A 20,275-nucleotide genomic window follows, 5' to 3' on the forward strand; every position below is an offset into this window, starting at 1 on the left:
AATGTGAGACAGAAGCTGGCCTAGGGGAACCAAGAAACAGATGTGAGACAGAAAGTGGCCTAGGGGAACCAAGAAACAGAAAGTGGTGTAGGGGAACCAAGATACAGACGTGAGACAGAATGTGGTGTAGGGGAACCAAGAAACAGATGTGAGACAGAAGTTGGCCTATGGGAACCTAGAAACACATCTGAGACAGAAAAAGGTGTAGGGGAACCAAGAAACAGGTGTGAGACAGGAGGTGGCCTAGGGGAACCAAGAAACATATGTGAGACAGAAAGCTGCCTAGGGGAACCAAGAAACAGATCTGAGACAGAAAGTGGCATCGGGGATCCAAGAAACAGATGTGAGACAGAAAGTTGTGTAGGGGAACCAAGAAACAGATGTGAGACTGAAAGTGGCCTAGGGGGACCCAGAAACAGATGTGAGACTGAAAGTGGTTTAGGGGGAACCATGAAATGAATGTGAGACAGAAGCTGGCCTAGGGGAACCAAGAAACAGATGTGAGACAGAAAGTGGCCTAGGGGAACCAAGAAACAGAAAGTGGTTTAGGGGAACCAAGATACAGACGTGAGACAGAATGTGGTGTAGGGGAACCAAGAAACAGATGTGAGACAGGAGGTGGCCTAGGGGAACCAAGAATCAGATGTGAGACTGAAAGTGGCCTAGGGGTACCAAGAAACAGATGTGAGACAGGTGGCCTAGGTGGACCGCGAAACAGATGTGAGACAGAAGTTGGCCTATGGGAACCAAGAAACAGATGTGAGACAGAAAGGGGTGTAGTTGAACCAAGAAACAGATGTGGGACAGGTGGCCTAGGGGAACCAAGAAACAGATGTGAGACTGAAAGTGGCATAGGGGAACCAAGAAACAGATGTGAGACAGGTGGCCTAGGTGGACCCAGAAACAGATGTGAGACAGGAGTTGGCCTATGGGAACCAAGAAACAGATGTTAGACAGAAAGAGGTGTAGTGGAACCAAGAAACAGATGTGAGACAGGTGGCCTAGGGGAACCAAGAAACCGATGTGAGGCAGAAGTTGGCCTATGGGAACCAAGAAACAGATGTGAGACAGAAGGAGACCCAGGGGAACCCAGAAACAGATGTGAAACTGAAAGTGGTTTAGGGGGAACCAATAAATGGATGTTAGCTAGAAAGGGCCTAAGAGGAATGGGGGGAATGTAGGGCACGAAACTGCTAATGATGGGCCATTAGTTACTGAATGGTTTCGTGCCTGCATTCTAATTGGAGGGTAGAGTGCAGTGACATGTGGGTAGTTGGTGTGCACAAAAGCCTCTCTGCAGGAGTGCTTGCGACGTCACACATTGCCTTTCATAGGTGCCCCCCTTTTGCCTTTGGTCCCCCCCTACTTTTGTCTTTGGCCCCCTCTGTGCCCCTCCTAAATTCGATTCCTGGCAACACCACTAACACAGATGAATAGCTATTGGTTGAGAGTAGATGCAGGAGAAAGTGGTACAGAGACCACGAATCCAAGGAGTGCAAAGAGGGCACAGAAACCCAGGGGAGCCGGTACGGAAAGAAATAACACTACAGAAACGGAGGAGACGACTGACTAGTGGAATAGCTCAGTATACAATGACAAGTAAAAGTACACAGTGATACTGTCAAAACCTCAACTGGGGAAATTAGGGGGCAGACAAAATTAAGACTAAGAAACATAGGTGGCACAACCCCAAGACATAAGTGTGGTTGCTCGGGGTTCTAACCTCTCATGCGACCCTCCCACCTCTTCCAGTCTGTTCTTGCACGACGACGGCACCACAGACACTCATGGGCGTGTACAGGGAGTGGCCTGGGGTGGCACGTGCCACCCCTGGAATCTGATGTGCCACCCCATTATCCTAAAATGAGTCTGTGTGCGCCCGTACTTGGTGCCACCCCTGCATAAATCGGTGCCCTACTTGGTCCACCCCACTGCAGACGCTTGCACCGCGTGAGGACAGCCTGCTCCTAGAACATAGGCGCGGGGCATGCCGTGCGGTAGCACAGATCAAACACGAGGCCAATTCTGCATGGCACCTGGCGAGCGCACTCAGGCGTGGCTGCCGCCTAGCTCCCGGCCCTTTCTCCTCCAACTCGGTGCAATGCAGCTGCATAACTGCACGATATAGGAGGCGGGGGGCGGGGGATGGGGGGTTGGGTGGGTAGGAAGGGGCAGCAGGAAATGCGTGCATGGAAGGAATGGGATGGAGGGAGGGAGGAAGGCAGGGCTTTAAGTGGGCCGGAAGGGAGGGAGGGATGTAGAAACGGAGGATAAAGGGAAAGGGATGCAGAAGGAAGAAAGGACGCGAAACGGAAGGAAGGGAAAGGATAGATCTGAAGTGGGGAAGGGAGGAGGAATACAGGAAGGAAGAAAGGGATGGAAGGGTGCCCAGGAAGGGGAAAGTAGGGGGAGAGGAAGTGGGAAGGTAAGAAATGAAAGGAAGGAGGAGAAGGTATGAAATTAAAGGGAGGAGAAGGGTGAGGGGAAACAGCAGGATGGAGGGGCCAAGGGCAAACCGCATGGCGAGATGGATGGATGGATGGGTGGAAGGGGTCAGGGGTAGTGAAGGCAGGACGGAGAAGGGAGACGGTAAGAGGAAGAAATCGGGAATAAAGGCGGGGGGAGAGAGAGAGAGGGGAAGGACGAGAGGAGAAGGAACAGTGGGGAAGAAATGAAAGGGAGTGGTGGCTATGAGGAAGCAAGGCGTGGGAAGGGGGGTGAAGGTTGGTGCAAGGCGTGAGCAGAAGGGAAGGGAATGGGGTGATTGAGGGGGAGAGGAAAGGAGGAAGACATTTCCAGAAGGGAAGATGGGAGAAGAATTTGAGAGGAGGGGGGAAAATGGAGGGGAGAACTCGGTGAGGGTTAGGGAATAAGAATGGGAGGGAGGAGAATAAAAGGAAGAAGGGAACGAAGGAATGGAGCAACAGGCCGTTGGAGGATGGAAGGAACGGGTGGGGGTGCAGGGAAGCTGGTGAGAAGAGGAAAGGCAGAGGAGAAGGAATGAAGGCAGAGAGGAGAACAAAGAAAGCAGGAGAAGGGAGGAGACACGTTATGGACAAACGAGGGCAGGGAGGAGGGAGGAAAGAAGGAAGGGTGGGAGGATGGATGAGAGGGGGGAGGAAGTTTGGGAGAGAAAATGAGGGAGGCGGAGGGAGAAAGGAAGGATGGTCAAAGATCTTTTTAATGTAATTTGGGGTCTGTGGGGGAGCACATTAGGAGCAAGCGATTGGAGACAGAGACGATAGACAGCGAGATTCGGGGATATGAATTCTACACCAACCGACCTGTTGGGCTGACCAATGTGAGAAGAGTTTGCTCCCTTGCCCACTCCCGGGGCCCAATTTTAAAACAGAAGTAGACGGGACGAACCGACGATACAACAACACAGAACCGGGGCCAGGGCGCGTGCCCCTCTCCCCCCCCCCCCCCTTTACCTGTCTGTGTGGCTCCTGCCGCCCTTCTGAATCTGAAGGGCGCCAACGCTGTGAAATTCAAACAAATCCGTGGCAATGCTCCCTCCTCACCCCTTTATGGATGAACGTGTCACCCCATTATCTCTCAATATCAAATTATGTTTTACAAGATACGTTTGCGGAAAGCATGATACGCGAGGATTCCTACACGCTCCGCTTAAAAGCCCTGCGATGGATTATAGGCGCTGAAGCGCAGGCGCCGAACCTCTGTAAATCTACCCGCTCTCGCTCTGCACTCAGGGCGCGCCATAATTCGTTTAAATCCTATTTAATTCACTTTCCATGAATTAAACCGAGTCCGTGTGATGGTAATTCGAGGACATCGGTGGCGGCGCCCTGTCCATATTGCTTTCAATAAACCTCCAGGATGCCGCCAAATAAAATGAGTCGAGCTTCGGGGTCAAGGGCTGGGGTACGTTTTTTTGCATTTTCAGATTTGCAGCGCGCGGTCAAAGCGATTTAATTCGAATTATTCAGACTCACCATCAAAGCATTATTCAGAGTCGTCCTCATTGTTTAGAGTTTGCACAACGATTTTTTGGGGTTATACACTTTTCTTGAAAATAAAATAACCAATCAAAAAATTCATAGTGTTGCAAACACGTCACAGTGGCGCCGCAGTGCTGTGTTCAGACAACACCCGAATCAATTTTTAATCACCATTTATTTTGATTTTTGATTTTCACACACATCACAACAGGAGCGCGTATACAACCCGACCAGTTGACTGTTTTTACGCGGTATATACAACAATTGGAGTATTTCTGGAAGTGGCGTCGCTCACTTCTGGCAAGGCATACATTTTCCTGTGTGCTTTTAATAAAAAAAATTGCAAACACTGATGTTTACATTGTGCAGGGGAGAGGGAGTACAGGAACAAAGTCACCTATGCGTTTTCACATAACCCTCCATTTTTAGCTTCAGCTCTCCCAAAAACAATTGTAACGGTGAAGTATGTACTCACATCTCTACACTACACACGCCGTCTAGCTATGCACACTAGGACAGGACACAACATTAACGAGGCGTTGCTAAATATTTTCAACAAGCGCCTTGACAAGAAGTGGCACTTGGATGTGTTCTGAAACAATTACAATTGCGTGTTTCCTTTCCTGCCCCCCCTTCCCACCCTCGAGGTTGCCATAAATATACATGTTTGATTCGTGTAACATATTTTCAAATCTGCTGTTTGCGTGTTGTCAAGGTGCGAGTTCTGGTATCGGTTGTTTTGTTTCTTGCGGAATAAAAAATGCGCTCCTTTTATTCTGACCGCAATCTGCCAGAGTGTACGGAAATCGGTCGCGGTCAATTGGCAGAGGTCAATAGGCGCGCATTTCGCTCGCTGCAAATCCGATTTCTCGGGCAGCATTCACACCAGTTGGTGGGTGAACGAAGAAAGGGGCTTCGAATTTGGATGTCTCTCGGTGGCGTAGTGGGTTGCTTGGAAAATAGAGTTCAATTTCTGGAATTATTTTCCGCTGCATAAATCGCACCGAAAAATGAGCCCACGCTGAACACATATCATTCCTTGATTTTTACTTTTTTTTTTTTTTAGAAGCCATTCTTTTTATGCGTATAAAGGTGGATTCTACCCATGGGGAAAATAGTGACATTTCGCTTTTCCACTGAAATTGAAAGAATACAAAAAAATGATTATGGCGGAGTTTTCATGTGAACAGTGATTAAAACGGTTTTCGTCTTACTTAAAATGCCGAGTAGGGCTTCCAAGCGTGTATAGGGGCAACCCTTTCTATTTTGAGGGAATGCTTTGAAAACATCCTGCAAGGTAGAAAGCGAGGATCGCAGTGGCTGAAGGACGGAAGAACAGGGGCAGGGGGTCCTTTTTTCCGCACCCTTGCCCATGTAGGGAAGATTATTCATGAGGCGAGGCCTTCTTGGCCATTTTAAAGCCCCGGCCCCACCCTCTGTAAGCACAACAAGCAGGGAGCTGTCCAGCGGCGGAAGCTCCTGAACCACCCCGACCCCGACAGAATACAGCTGCATTTCCGTAGCCTGCCCAGGAAATTGACTTTTATTTTACTGTGGGGTGCCACCAACAGTTTGAAGAGGGGAAGGGCGGAAGGGATTGGGGGCGAGGTGGACATTTCTCACTGCCCCCACATTAACAATTGCCTCTCAAAAGATTAATCATGAACCCCTGGAAAAGGACCCACGAGATGAGGGTTTCCTAAAATGGTGCACGCAGAGAATAAAAAGGGCGCACCATTTACAACAAATCTGCACTTAAATATTTACTGATTTCCTGCAGTGTACAATCCTAACATGTGACTTCACAGAGCTCCGGATCAGTTGCTGAAGTGGTCTTGTGGGTAAGTGTTTGGTCCCTGACCCTAACGCCCGCGGTTTACCGGCTTCGGTAGCACCGTAAAACCCGTCTAAACGCACTAAAATAAATGAAGGGTGCGAATAGATTTAATGGATCCGGCGAGACATTTTTAGGCGGAACCCGGAAAGTCAGGTCCAATAGCCAGCACTGCCAGCACTGCCATGACTTAGAATATTTCCTAGCGCCTCATGCCTCATGTTTCTAGATGCGGTAAAACCTCCAGCATGACCGACTCACAGCCTGGGACACGGTGGGTGGAGGGAACTGGTTTCGAGAGTGCCTTGGATCACGAATGCTTAGTAAGCTAATGCAACAGCATCTATCGTGTGCCTGTTTTTATTGCATAGACACTGGAATATGTGTGTTTCTGCACTTTAAGAGAGGAGGTCGTGGTCAATGGGACTGAAGAGGCTTGTTGATGAGGACAGGCTCTCATTTAAGAAAAACGTCTGACTGCATGTTGATACCAAATACTATTGATGTAACCCTGGACCGCTGTCTGGCCACTGGCCCGGCCAAACCTAAGAAACAAAGGATTGAATCATTTCATACCACTGTCTATAACCAGCGCTTCGATGCTCTTCGGGTTAGAGCTTGTAATCACATTCAAATTTGGTCCTATTGGCCCCCTGGATCATTAGGGTCTGACCCAGACTTTACAAGTTGTGACTATCGATGTTGTCTTCTTTAATTATGGGACATAAGGGATGATTTAAAAGGCAGCGGTCAGCGGGCTGGTTGGTTGTAGTTGCCGTTGATCTCCTGTGAGATGGTGACGGCTTCGGCTCCCAAAGGTAGCCGGTCGCTGTACTCGGAGCCCACCTCAAACTCCTCCTGGTTGGTCTTGGATTGAGATTCAGGAATGGACTCTGCCACTATGCTGCACTCCTCGGCAACCTCCCCTTCCCCTTCCTCCTCCTCCACCTCGACCCCTGCATCCCCAGTCTCACTTGGGTCATAGTTCTTCTCCGACTCCAGGTAGGAGGCCCTGGGGTCGAAGTCAGCAGCCATGTGCTTCTCCATCTGGTCTTGGTTGTTCTGGGTCTTCATGAAGAGCTTGTACGTCTTCCCGTGGTACTTGGAGAGCAAGTGGCAGCAGGTGGCACCCAGGAGCGGGATGGTGGCCAGCCCCAGCAGGAAGATGCTTACCACAATGATAATGATGAGGGAGGGGATTTCTATCTTGGTCGTGAAGACCACCTGGACCTGGCAGTCCTCCCCCACGTAGGTCATACAGACCGAGTAGTTGGTGCCCGGGACCAAATTTTGAAACCAATATGAATTGACGCCTTCCTCAATCTTGGACCACTGGACCAGGGAGTGGCCTTGGCCGCTGTCCTTGCAGAGGTAGAGGATACGCAGGTGCACCTTGTCCGGCTGCACAGAAAAAGGAGTGAGCTGGACCTTGGCCTCGCGTTCAGAAACATCCAGGGCGATGACCCCCAGGTCGAAGGCATGTTGCTTTAGATCGGAACTCTGGTTGAAAGCATGGTTGGAGATGTACTGTGTGGTATCGCTGGGCCCACATTTCTTCTGGTAGGGTGGCAATTTCAACACTGTGTCCCCACCGCTCCTCTCAGAGCCTGCTGTGTAGCTTTGTCTTGTCGGGATGCTCACCTTGGTCTTCTCTTCAGGGGAGGCCAAGTTTATGACATTATTTTTGGAGGACTTTGTGCCAGGATTTTTGTCATCAAGTGGGGTTTTACCCAACTCTGGGTCTCCTTTGGGGTTTAAGGGATACTTTTGGCCACCAGCCACGGCCACATTGACAGAAGTCTGGTTGCTACCGAGCTCATTGGTAGCCCTGCACGTGTAGGTCCCTTCCTCACGTTTGCTTAGGTGAGGGATGACCAGCGTCCCATTCCTGTAGGCCAGAAAACGGTCCTTGGTTGGCTTCCCCAACTGGAGTGGCAGATCGTTCCTTTCACTCTCCAGATTTGGCTCTATGACCTCTGCGTCCTTCTTGTACGTTTGGATTTTCCACTTGATGGCCGGCTGAGGGCTTCCTGTGGCGTTGCAATGTAGCAGCAGCATTAGGCCATCAAATAGCTCAGTGGTGTCCAAGTTGGGATGGTAGGTCAGTTGAACGGATGGAAGTGAGCACTGCAAGTTGGGGATTTTCCCGACCGGGGTGTCCTTGAGAATTGGTGGGCTGGCACAGGCAATTGACTCCTGCTCTGGAATTGAGATGAGGGTGTTCTCGGTCCAGTTCTTGAGCCAGAGGAGGCTACACGTACAGTTGAAGGGATTGTTGTAGATCTGGAGATGGGACATGGCCCTCAAGGCATCAAAGGTCCCCTCTGCAATGGTGGCAAAATTGTTGTTGTTGATTCGCAGGGAGCGCAGGTCCTTTAAATTCTGGAAGGCATCCCAAGGCAGGTTGGTCATGCGGTTGTTGTTCATCTTGAGAAGCTGCAAGGCGGTGAGGCTGGCCAGATCTCCCCACGGGAAATCCACAATCTGATTATGGCTGATGTCCAGGTTCTTGAGCTGCACCAGGATGGCCAGGGTGCCCTTGGCCACGAGACTAATCTCATTGTGGGCCAACCATAGAGAGGTCACTTGGGTGACCTCCACGAAGTAGTCCTTCTTCAGGGTGGTGATCTTGTTAGCGGAGAGACTGAGGGTAGTCACGTTGGATGGGAAGCCAGTGGGAACTACTTGGAGGTCCTTGTATGCACAGTCCGCAAACTGCTGGTTGTATTTGTCCACACAGGCGCAGGGAGCAGGGCAGCCTCGGGCACGGCTCAGAAAGGCTGCCATGATGACGAGAAGAAGCGGCTCCATCCTGTCACCTGCAGGAACCAGAAAGGGGACAAGTCTTATTCATTTGAAAAGGTTTGGCTTAAATCACATATTTCAAAATTAAACAAAAAGGGTTACAATATAGGGTGCGCAGACTTTGAATCAGGGTCAGACTTGAACATACAATTGTCTCGGGCACCAATGGAAAGTGGCCCACAGTTGTAAATAGCAATTGATTCCTTTTGTGGCAGACTCTTTGAATAGTACCTGATGGGACGTGTTTTGATCAAATGTGATGCAAATTGAACGTCTTAGAAAGCTTTTCAGCAACACTGGTCAAAACTGCTAGCCGAATAGTGAAGTAACTCATCAAACTGGCCCACATTGGCCAGAAAATGGGCCACTTGGACCAAAAAAACGGGCCCACACTAGCATTTTGTTTTCGGTTTGGGCATTGCTCTATAGGCCAGTCCGAGACGGCTTTGAATAAGCAACTCTTGAGAAATATTAAACCAATATGTCCAAGATATTTTGAAGTGGGGACATGTAAGTTGTTGACCACTCTCTTCACCCACAGTTCAGGCATAGACAATTCTGCTCCATACTTGATCCTGGTCTTAACCTCATATGGCTGTGCCCTCTCCTGGCCTTAGCATTTAAAAATGTGGATCCTGAAAGCAACATCCACCATTGTGTAGGTGTAGAAACGAAACTGTGCCCATTTATTACAAAACGCTCTAGTCTGTCTGATCTAAAAACACACAGCTGCGTGCAGTAATATCCTCCAGTGTGACTGGGTATCTTAAGACATCCACCCCTAGAAGAGAATCCATCGGTGTGTGCAAGTAGATTGAAATACACATTTGTGGAACAATGTGACTGGATACAACTATTTTACGATGCCCCAGTGAGCGGGGTACATTGACATATACATCCATAGCACACGTTCCTTCAGTGTGTGGGTACCTCAACCAACCCATCTATAGTATATGCCCCCCCCACTATGTAGAGAGCACCTTAAAAAACCCACAATTACAGGAGTGCACTGCAGCTCAGTATGTGTTTAATGTGACCCATATATCACATGTGTAACATTCAGAAATGTGCAGGAGTATAATCACCAAAGGGGATGGGCGTGTTAAGACAAAGAAAAGTGAAACCTACTCCAAGGCTGTAGAATAGCCCAAGCAGGTGCAAGTAATCTGAGCTGAAATGAGAAAACGGGCTTTTTCTCATACGTTTTTCTTGTGGATATCTTGCAAACCTGGAGGACTGTGTGTGGATTTATTACCACGTGTCCTATATCATGCTACTGCACAGTATGTATAGGTATATGAGCACACATGTCTGGGACAATATCCACATGAGTGAGACTACTCGCAGTATCCACACAGGTATATATTCATGCTAAGTCAAACTTTCAGGATTGCCTGAGCACGCTCTCGAGACCCTCATGCATCCCAAATGTGCTGGTCTGGAAAAAATACTGGCTCCGTCCTTTTTTCTGGACTGGCACACTTCCGGTTTGCCGGTGGGTGCCATGGATCTCCCGGCAGGCCTGACATGCCAGCTTGTCAGGCCTCTATCAGCAAAGAAATGCTGCAATTACTGGCACTGGTAATACAAGTGTCAGTAACTGCAGCAGTCCCATCCCTTGGAGTCCTACTGAACTCCATGGGAATGGGACCTTCCTGGCACTCCGCCGCCCGTAATATTCCGGTAATACCGGGTTATCGGGCGGTGGAGATGGTAAGGGCAGTTTGCCAATATCCCGCTGTTAACACTTGTGGAATGCCGTCAAACTTAGAATGAGACCCATTGTGTGCTAACCTACAATTCTCCATGTCTGCCTTGGAAACGCAGCCCAATTATCACAACACTTACGGACACCCACCCTTCATGTCTCTTGCAGAACATGATCTGAGTACCGGGACTGACATGCACTGATTCCAACACAAAACAGTGTCTTCCCATTGCATCCCTCCCTGTGTGCGTAGCATGTATTGCCTGCGTCCCATCCTCTTATCGTCCCCTTCCTTATTTTCTTTCCTCCGGCAGATTAAGGTCTGGATATGCCTGGCGAGGGCACAGTACACCACTCTAGGACACGCCTAGGCACTCTGCTATTAGGGTGATTTGGCACAGCATAAAAGCTTATCACCCTAACATAACATGTATCCAATGGACAATATACACCTGTTGGTGTAGGCAGACTCCATGGTTTTGCTATAATAAAATGTACAAAGGATATCCGCCTCCGTTGCGTAGGCATGGTTACATAAATAGCTACAGGACCAGAGCCTGCAGTGTGTAGAGGAATAAAAAGCAATCTCTTGGATATTATCCTTCAGTGTTTTTGATATGTGAGCACACATGTCACTAGGGCAGAATGCACCTAGGTGTGCTTATACATATGGGTTTATAGGACAATGTATATGTGTGGGTGTGTGCAGAGGGAGTATATTACCTGTAGACGTTACATATACATTTACATGAAAGTAAGGTGCACCTATCACCCTCTTTAACTCCTTACTATGCCTCTCACAGGATTTTACTTTAGCACAGCTCTCTTGTCTTATATCACACCTTTTTCCAGTGAATGCATCCTAAGCAGACCAAGGTCCTGCTGTCGCTGAGTGGAACTCAGTGCACCTTAACTCAGACAAGGCTTACACGCTTTGAGACTATGATGGTGGTGAGCTGGCGCAGTATAAAAAAAAAAAAATAGTATGAATACTATATCTAGAGGGCAACAGCCCCATGTATGTGAGGGGTTTATACATATAGAGACACATGTACAGTCTCTGGTGCACAATAATACATTAGCACACACATATACAGTCCAGAACTCTCCTGTTAGTATGCATGCTTTGAGATACTCCGACACCTATTGGGTAATATCCTGGTCTGTGTGGGTATGCTATTTTATTTCTTTTTTATTTAAATTGTATATAGCGCCACACGCCCAAAGTCCTCAGGGTGCTAATATATACATGTTTAAGACAGCCCCCTATGGTGATGGTGGTTTCTGCGTATCATGATTTTGTAATCCCACATATATCTAGCAAGTAATATCCACCAATATGTGTGGGAATATTAAGCATACACCAATAGGATGAAAGGCTGCATATGCCTAATATGGGGACCAATATGCTTCTCGGACAATAACCTATGGTATGTATATGGCAATGTGTGAGAACATAAACACCGTTTCTATAGGATATCATCCACGGTGTGCCAATGTTGCCACAGATACACAGTATCATCCATTGTGTGTGTGTGTGTGTGGATGTGAGGGGCATTAACACGTTCATCTGCATGGCAGCGTATGCAGTGTGGCAGGTCTGTTAGCACCTATGCATCTATAAGCCAATACCATCCAGTGTGTCACATCCTGCATGTGCAGATATGTAAACGCATATCAAAGGGGCTATCACCCAATGTTTTGGGGGTACATTAGCACATAACTGACACAGTAGCTTCAAATGCGTGTGCATATATTTACACAGGCATAACTTGAGGGACCATTTTATATGTTGCACATGTTAACCCATAGGACTATATGCCATGATGTGGGTATATTAACACAAATATGCACAGCATGGGCCAATGTTGTGTTGTGTGGTGAGGGTGTTAGTGCATCTCTACCCATTTACCATAGGATATCAGTTGCAGGACACGTGCACACTTGCAATCCGCCGCTGCAAAAAGGAAAGGACCAGAAAACAAGCCTTCTCTGCCTACGCCCCAAGACTATGGAACCTCCTCCCCGTCGGCATCAGACCCGCCCCAACCGGCCTATAATTCAAAAAAGAACTTAAGACCCACCTCTTCAAGGAGTCTCTCATCCTCAACACCTAGGCCATCATGTTGCCCCTCGTGCCACCCGACTCGCTATACGCTGCCCGCTTGTCTCCTCCCAGCCACAGCTGAACCCCTCCTCTGTGCCCCACTGTATCCAACCCACACTGTATATCTCCTTTGTTGTTACTTCTGAAAAGTGCTCTGTTATGTATTTCTACTGTTTTATACCTCTGTAAAGCGCTCCATTGCTTCTCGAAGCTAGGTCCATGCACAATACATTAATAATAATAATAGGCTGGGATAATATAGTGCTGCCTGCTGTGTTATGGGCCTGGATTAAGGGCGGGCAGGCCCCAAAGTACTGAAGTGCGATAACGAGTGGTGCATAACTGAACCCCTAGAGAGTTGAGCAGACTGAAACCAAGTCTTCGTGTGGCTTTGCCTCGGTTGTGGCTTGAGTCAATGCTATCATTTCAGAGGTCCCTGTGACTTCCAATCGGATTGGACCCGCCTGGATCCGAATGAATATCTTAAAGCACAACATATCAGATACAATTAAATCAAACAACAGGAAGTATTACATCAAAAAAGATTAAGAGAACATAGAAAAAAATGCCAAAGCGTGGTGAAGCCCATGGGTACTCTTATCTATTCAAGGCGCTTGACCTTTCGAGTCATTTCCAGCTTCAGCTCCGTGTGGCTGGAGTCATTCGAACTGATTCGACTCCCCATTGCTTCCCGAACGTGTGAGTCTGATTTAAACCATTCCGCCCCTCTCTAGCACATGTGCCGGAGACCAGGGGTGTTGCTAGGTCTGGAAAAGAACGGGGGCTACGCTAATGTCTGAACTGTCGGGACTGGGGGCTAGCTAGCCTTTTGGTTGTAGCTCCTGAGATTCTATGGGGGAGGGGGGCTACAACCAAAAGACCAGGGGCTATAGCCCCCTTAAACCCCTTAGTAACGCCTCTGCCCGGGACTGAGTCACCATACGAGTGTATCTGTGTGTCAAGATGTGCTCTAGTGTGTGTCTGTCAGCATATCTGATTGTCAATGTTTGTATACGTGTCTGTGTGTTCAGTGCAGCTATGACGTTGTGTGTGTCAGCATGTGAGTCGTGTTTTGTTTTGCGGTCGTCGGTGGGTGCTGCTGCACGTGTTTGACGGTGTGTGAGTATGTCACTGTGTTGCAACATTTGTTTGTGTGCGAGTTTATGTATGTCCCTGTCAGTGTGCGTTTCTGTGAACCTGTTAGTGTGGTAGGAGAGAGAGAGAGAAAGAGAGAGAGAGAGAGAGGGAGAGAGAGAGAGAGAGAAGTGTGAAATGACTAATGAAAACACAAGCTAGGTGTCAAAAAAGAAGAGAAGGAGGGGGTGACAGACGAAAAGCAACGGGTGTTAGGAAGAAGGTGGGCTAATATCGAAAGGAGGGGAAATTCTGGGAAAAGGGCAATGTGTCGAGGAAAATGCGGATAAGGTAGAAAGGAGCCGGGAGACAGGGGCAAGAGGAGACAAGAGAAAGCAGCGCTTCAAGAGGGAAGAACAGCGAGAAGTAACTAGGGTGGGGCCCGCGTGCATCCGGGGCTCGAAGGATTAGAGGTCACACGAAAGCAAAAGTGACACTGACACACCTGGAAATGAAGAGTACGAGAAGCAGAGAAAGGGCGAGGAGCTGTACTGCGTCTGCGCCCCCACTCCTCTCTCCCTCCCCCTCTCTCCCACTCAACCCTACTCATTCATATATAACCACTTTTACCTCGCGGGTTCTTTCTCCTAATCGCTTCTTTGTTTATCGTCGTTTTTCAACGTTTGGCTATTGCTTTTCTTTTCTTCTATCTCTCTTTTTGCAATATATCGTCCTTTATTTGTTTCCTTTAGAGCAACTTCCATCGTTTCTCTAATTAAAGTGCATTTCCCTCCTTCACTGGTTTTCATGGCCACTCCCCTGTGTGTTTTGAGCTTCCCCGTTGTCTTTTCTTTCATCCTCTTTCTTTCCTTCCCTTTGCTATGTTTTTCTTTAACAACCCTCTTTTCTCTTTGATCTTACTTGCCATGGCTCGCCCTTTCTTTCTTTCTTTCTCTCTCTCCCTTTCTTTCTTTCTCTCTTTCTTTCTTTTTTCCCTTTCTCTTCCTTCCTTATCTCTGTTCCTTTTATCTTCCCTGCTTTATCTGTGTTCCTTTTATCTTTTTATTTCTTTCCTCTTGCTTTGTTTCTTATCATTTTGTTTCTGTATTTTCTCTCATTTGTTCCCCCTTCTTTCTGTTCTTTATCTCTTGTGTCTCCTCCTGCTTATGTCCTGTCTTTTCCCGTCCTTTGCACCTTTTATCTTGCCTGTCGTTGGCTATTTCCAGCTTCCTTCGTTCTCTTCTGTTCCTATCTTTCTTCCCCTCTTTTCTCTTCTTACCACCCCCGCCCCTTTTCTCTCTCCTCTTTTGTCCATGTTTTCCTATTATCTTACTTGGCTTCTTCCATTTATCATAGTCCTTTCCTATCGATTGCCTCTTTTTTTCTTTCGTGTGGTCCTTATTTTATTTTTATTTCTCTTCCCTCTCTTGTTTTATTCCCCTCCCTCTTTTCTCATGTTTTTTTTATCTTTCTTTCCCATCGCTTTCTTTCTTTTTCTTCCATGTATATTTTACTGTCCCTTTCCCGTCCAGTGCCCGAAAGTGGCACTAGCAGTGATGCAGACGGGCTTGCATAAGTACATATCACACAAACCACACTGCCCTTTTGTTCTACGCGCTGCTCGGCCCCCTGTTACTACAGATGTTACTACAGATCGTGTTGTGTCCGCTGAAACGCCCTAGGGCTTATTTCCGGTCAAAAACGCTGGCTCTTTTAAAGCGCCCCACCTGACAAGGTCTCGTAAAAGAATAGAGTGCACAGAACCTGCTGTACCCCAAGACGCCACCTGGCTGAATAGTCTTGGAGCGCAAAATAGTCTGTGCGCGCCCCACTAGAGACTGCAGTATACGGCTAAAAACTGGATGGATGGATGGATGGATGGATGGATGGATGGATGGATGGATGGATGGATGGATGGATGGATGGATGGATGGATGGATGGATGGATGGATGGATGGATGGATGGATGGATGGATGGATGGATGGATGGATGGATGGATGGATGGATGGATGGATGGATGGATGGATGGATGGATGGATGGATGGATGGATGGATGGATGGATGGATGGATGGATGGATGGATGGATGGATGGATGGATGGATGGATGGATGGATGGATGGATGGATGGATGGATGGATGGATGGATAAGCTCAATGAACCTCGGAAATGGACTGGTGGAAGACTGGGTGGGAGGGACGGAGTTAGGGTGGACGGAAGGATGAATGGGTCTCATTCCGAGTCGGGCTGTCCTATAAAAAAGTGTTGGTACCTGTGGATACCGGCCCTTTACTGGACCGCCTGAGTACAGGAGTGCCGGTAGGGCACATGGGTTACCCTACCAGCCAAACAAGCCTTTGTTACCACCATCGGGTGGTAATGACAGAAAATCCCCTCATGGGGTCCTTTGGGACTCCATGAATGGGAATTTACACCATACTGCTGACACCTGTAATCCGGCAGCAATTGCACCGGACCGGGTGCTGGTAAAGGTAAGTACCAGATGGCAGTATCCTGGCAGCTCTACCGCCAGGATAGTGGCATAGTCGGAATGAGGCTGAATGGATGGATGGACAGATGAATGGCTGGATTGGTGGACGGACTGATGGATATATGGGGAGGTGGATGGCTGCATGCTCAATTAGCATAGAAACACCATTTGTTAAAAGACAGATAAGCTGGGATGCTGGGTAGCTGGATGGATGGGCACACAGACAGACAGACAGATCTTCTGATGGACATGCAAATAGTATGATGGGTGGACGGACTGATGCATGGATGGATGGAATGAATGAATGACTGGATGGTTGACTTGATCTTCTGATGGACCTGTAAATAGACATAATGATGGGTGGACGGACTGACGAATAGATGAATAGATGAATAGATGGATGGATGGGAAGGTGGATGGCTGAAGGTGCAATTAGCATAGAGACACCATTTTTTGAAAGGCAGATAAGCAGGTGTTGTGGCAGGATGGATGACTGGATCTTCCGATGCACGTGTAAATTGACAGAATGATGGGTGGACGGACTGGCGAATAGATGGATGGATGGGCAGGTGGATGGCTGAAGGCTCAATTAGCAGAGAAACACAATGTGATCAAGGGCAGATACGCAGGTAGGGTGGCTGGATGGATGACGGGGTGGATGTACATGTTAACATATACACACCTATGGATGGACAGACAAGCAGATAAACAGGCACAATGCATGAATGAATGAATGATCGAACAGGTGGATCCACTTACTGACATATGGACAGACAAACACGCAGAGGCGGATGGACGGACGGACCCATGGCAGGCCCATGAATGCACAGGTGGGTAGATAGACAGCGGGCACGTGGGCGGGCGGATGCACAGATAGATAGCGCCTGGAGATGTGCTGTTCCTCCACACACCTGTAAAGCAGACGTTCGGGTGTAGTTGGTCAATGCTGTACACTTCTTGCCGTGCCCATAAGATGATGGTTTCCGAAAGAGTGGGGCTTCCTAGCGTGTTACTTAGTTTCTAAATACATCATATAAAAGCGTGTATTACAATTCCGCCCCAGGTGTCCAGCGCACCCCCACCTCAGATGTCCTGTGCACCCTCGCCCCCCGCAGTTCCCGCCATGGCGGGGCGGCGGGGGCTCGCGGGGTCTCCCGGCACGCCGTGTTCCCTCCTTGGCAGAGTGTGCGATGCCCCTCTCGGGTGCGCCTTACCTTCTGCCCACCTTCACAGTCCAGTCTCCTTTTTGGGCTGCACGGGTCAGCCACGCCCTGGCACTGCGCTGCAGGCGACCAATGCCACTGCCCCTGGAGGGTACCCGGCTCTCCTCTCCTGCCGCAACCTCACACCCAGTTGGGGGCACCCCATGTTAGAGCCCCAGTCTCCAGCCCCGGCCCCGGAGTCCGCATGCTGCCTGGATGTAGTGTCTTTTCCCCCATCCTCCTCCTACTGCTGCTGTGCTAAGTTGCGCACGCTCCCGCGAGCGTCGGCGGCGCGCAGCCCCTCCCAGCCCCCAGCAGGAGTGTGCCAAAGCTGCAGGGACCCCATCACACGTGCCATGCAATATTCATCACATCGTTGCGCCTCTGAACAGGCAGCCGGGCCCCCGGCGCCCCTCCCTTCGCCCCTGAATCAATCTCCGCGCTGACTAATTGAATGCAAATAGCTGCAGAGCCTGGAGCACGCCCTGGAATATAGCCCGGCTTTATGTCTTACAACCTTTAAAAAAAACACAACAAAGGAGGCAATACCGCAGGATCGGGGTGTGAGTTCAGAGATCCACCCCTCCTGAAATCCCACCTGCTGCCGTGGGAGCTCTGCACCCCCTATTCCTCCAATTACGATTTATGATCGATTTCTTCCGAGCGGAACCTTTGTTTTGGGCTCGCGGCTGTCGCGGTCACTGGGGCGGGGCGATTATTCGGGTCGTACTTATAGAGCGTGAGGTTTTTTCATGTTTGCGGGAAAAGGAAATTGCCTAACTGTTGGCGTTCTGTCCATTGGCATGTGCGAGCCTGGTCTCCAGCTCGCTCTAGGCTCGCCAGAGAGGTGCATGTGACGGACTGGGCGAGGTGCGCGTGACGGACGGGAGAGGTGCATGTGACGGACTGGGAGAGGTGCACGTAACGGAAAGGTGTAGAAGGGAAGTGACGGTACAGATAGAGAGATGCAGGTAGGACATTGGTGCAGAGGAGGGAGGGGTGCAGAAAGGAGAAGAGAGAGGTGCAGAGGAGAGGGCAGAGGTATATAGATGAGGAAGCGGTGTACATGGGAGAGTGGCGCAGAAGGTAAGAGCATTTCAGAGGCGAGCATAGTGAGGTGCTGATGGGACGGACTTGCAGAGAAGTGAATAAAGAGTTTCAGAGGAGGGAAGAGCACATATGGGAGAAGAGACGTAAGTGCAGAGGATAGTACAGAGAGGTGCACGTGAGAGGGAAGTGGGCCGGGAGATACCGGTTTAGAGGAGAGGCTAGAGAGGTGCATTTGGCACAGAGGTGCAGAGGAGGGAACAGAAAGAGGTGTGTACGCGAGAAAGAAGGCACAGAGAGCAAGATAGCATTCCAGAGTAGAGGATAGGGAGGTGCTGATGGGACAGAAATGCAGAGGAGAGAATACTAAGGTAAGGATGAAAGCGAGATGCAGATCTAGAAGAGGTGCACATTAGAAACAGAGAGAGATGCAGAAAGCAAGATAGCGGTCCAGGGGAGAGGATAGAAAGGTGCTGATGAGACAGAAATGCAGAGGAGAGAATACTGAGGTAAGGATGAAAGCAAGATGCAGATCTAGAAGAGGTGCACATTAGAGACAGAGAGAGATGCAGAAAGCAAGATAGCGGTCCAGGGGAGAGGATAGGGAGGTGCTGATGGGACAGAAATGCAGAAGAGAGAATATTAAGGTACGGATGAAAGCGAGATGCAGATCTAGAAGAGGTGCACCTTAGACAGAGAGAGGTGCAGAAAGCAAGATAGCATCCCAGGGTAAAGGATAGGGAGGTGCTGATGGGACAGAAATGTAGAGGAGAGAATACTAAGGTACGAATGAAAGCGAGATGCAGATCTAGAAGAGGTGCACCTTAGACAGAGAGAGGTATAGAAAGCAAGATAGTGGTCTAGGGGAGAGGATAGAAAGGTGCTGATGAGACAGAAATGCAGAGGAGAGAATACTGAGGTACGGATGAAAGCAAGATGCAGATCTAGAAGAGGTGCACATTAGAGACAGAGAGAGATGCAGAAAGCAAGATAGCGGTCCAGGGGAGAGGATAGAAAGATGCTGATGAGACATAAATGCAGAGGAGAGAATACTGAGGTACGGATGAAAGCAAGATGCAGATCTAGAAGCGGTGCACATCAGAAACAGAGAGAGATGCAGAAAGCAAGATAGCGGTCCAGGGGAGAGGATAGAAAGGTGCTGATGAGACAGAAATGCAGAGGAGAGAATACTGAGGTACGGATGAAAGCAAGATGCATATCTAGAAGAGGTGCACATTAGAGACAGAGAGAGATGCAGAAAGCAAGATAGCGGCCCAGGGGAGAGGATAGAAAGGTGCTGATGAGACAGAAATGCAGAGGAGAGAATACTGAGGTACGGATGAAAGCAAGATGCATATCTAGAAGAGGTGCACATTAGAGACAGAGAGAGATGCAGAAAGCAAGATAGCGGCCCAGGGGAGAGGATAGAAAGGTGCTGATGAGACAGAAATGCAGAGGAGAGAATACTGAGGTACGGATGAAAGCAAGATGCATATCTAGAAGAGGTGCACATTAGAGACAGAGAGAGATGCAGAAAGCAAGATAGCGGCCCAGGGGAGAGGATAGAAAGGTGCTGATGAGACAGAAATGCAGAGGAGAGAATACTGAGGTACGGATGAAAGCAAGATGCATATCTAGAAGAGGTGCACATTAGAGACAGAGAGAGATGCAGAAAGCAAGATAGCGGCCCAGGGGAGAGGATAGAAAGGGGCTGATGAGACAGAAATGCAGAGGAGAGAATACTGAGGTACGGATGAAAGCAAGATGCATATCTAGAAGAGGTGCACATTAGAGACAGAGAGAGATGCAGAAAGCAAGATAGCGGTCCAGGGGAGAGGATAGAAAGGTGCTGATGAGACAGAAATGCAGAGGAGAGAATACTGAGGTACGGATCAAAGCAAGATGCAGATCTAGAAGAGGTGCACATTAGAGACAGAGAGAGATGCAGAAAGCAAGATAGCGGTCCAGGGGAGAGGATAGAAAGGTGCTGATGAGACAGAAATGCAGAGGAGAGAATACTGAGGTACGGATCAAAGCAAGATGCAG

At 48.9% G+C, this 20,275-nt stretch overlaps 1 protein-coding gene across 3 annotated transcripts; it reads right to left on the minus strand.

Moving 5' to 3' along the window:
- Positions 1 to 5,005: 5,005 nt before the first annotated feature.
- LOC138504249 (immunoglobulin superfamily containing leucine-rich repeat protein 2-like) lies at positions 5,006 to 17,856 on the minus strand. 3 transcript variants are annotated; one of them, XM_069624594.1, is made up of 2 exons: positions 17,781 to 17,856; positions 5,006 to 8,615 (listed from the first exon to the last, which is right to left on the minus strand). In XM_069624594.1, exon 2 carries the CDS (start codon positions 8,605 to 8,607, stop codon positions 6,547 to 6,549), a length of 2,061 nt encoding a protein of 686 aa, XP_069480695.1. In that variant the 5' UTR covers positions 8,608 to 8,615; positions 17,781 to 17,856; the 3' UTR covers positions 5,006 to 6,546. The 3 variants fall into 3 exon arrangements, with proteins under 3 accessions (XP_069480695.1, XP_069480693.1, XP_069480694.1); XM_069624592.1 differs by lacking the exon at positions 17,781 to 17,856 and adding an exon at positions 17,195 to 17,487; XM_069624593.1 differs by lacking the exon at positions 17,781 to 17,856 and adding an exon at positions 16,892 to 16,916.
- Between the last annotated feature and the right edge of the window lie 2,419 nt (positions 17,857 to 20,275).

The sequence above is a fragment of the Ambystoma mexicanum genome, chromosome 11, assembly GCF_040938575.1.
Source record: "Ambystoma mexicanum isolate Mex_15411 chromosome 11, UKY_AmexF1_1, whole genome shotgun sequence".
NCBI classification, from domain to species: Eukaryota; Metazoa; Chordata; class Amphibia; order Caudata; family Ambystomatidae; genus Ambystoma; species Ambystoma mexicanum.

Excerpts from the sequence above, each read along its gene's own strand:
- LOC138504249 (XM_069624594.1), bottom strand. The coding sequence starts at position 8,607 with ATGGAGCCGCTTCTTCTCGTCATCATGGCAGCCTTTCTGAGCCGTGCC.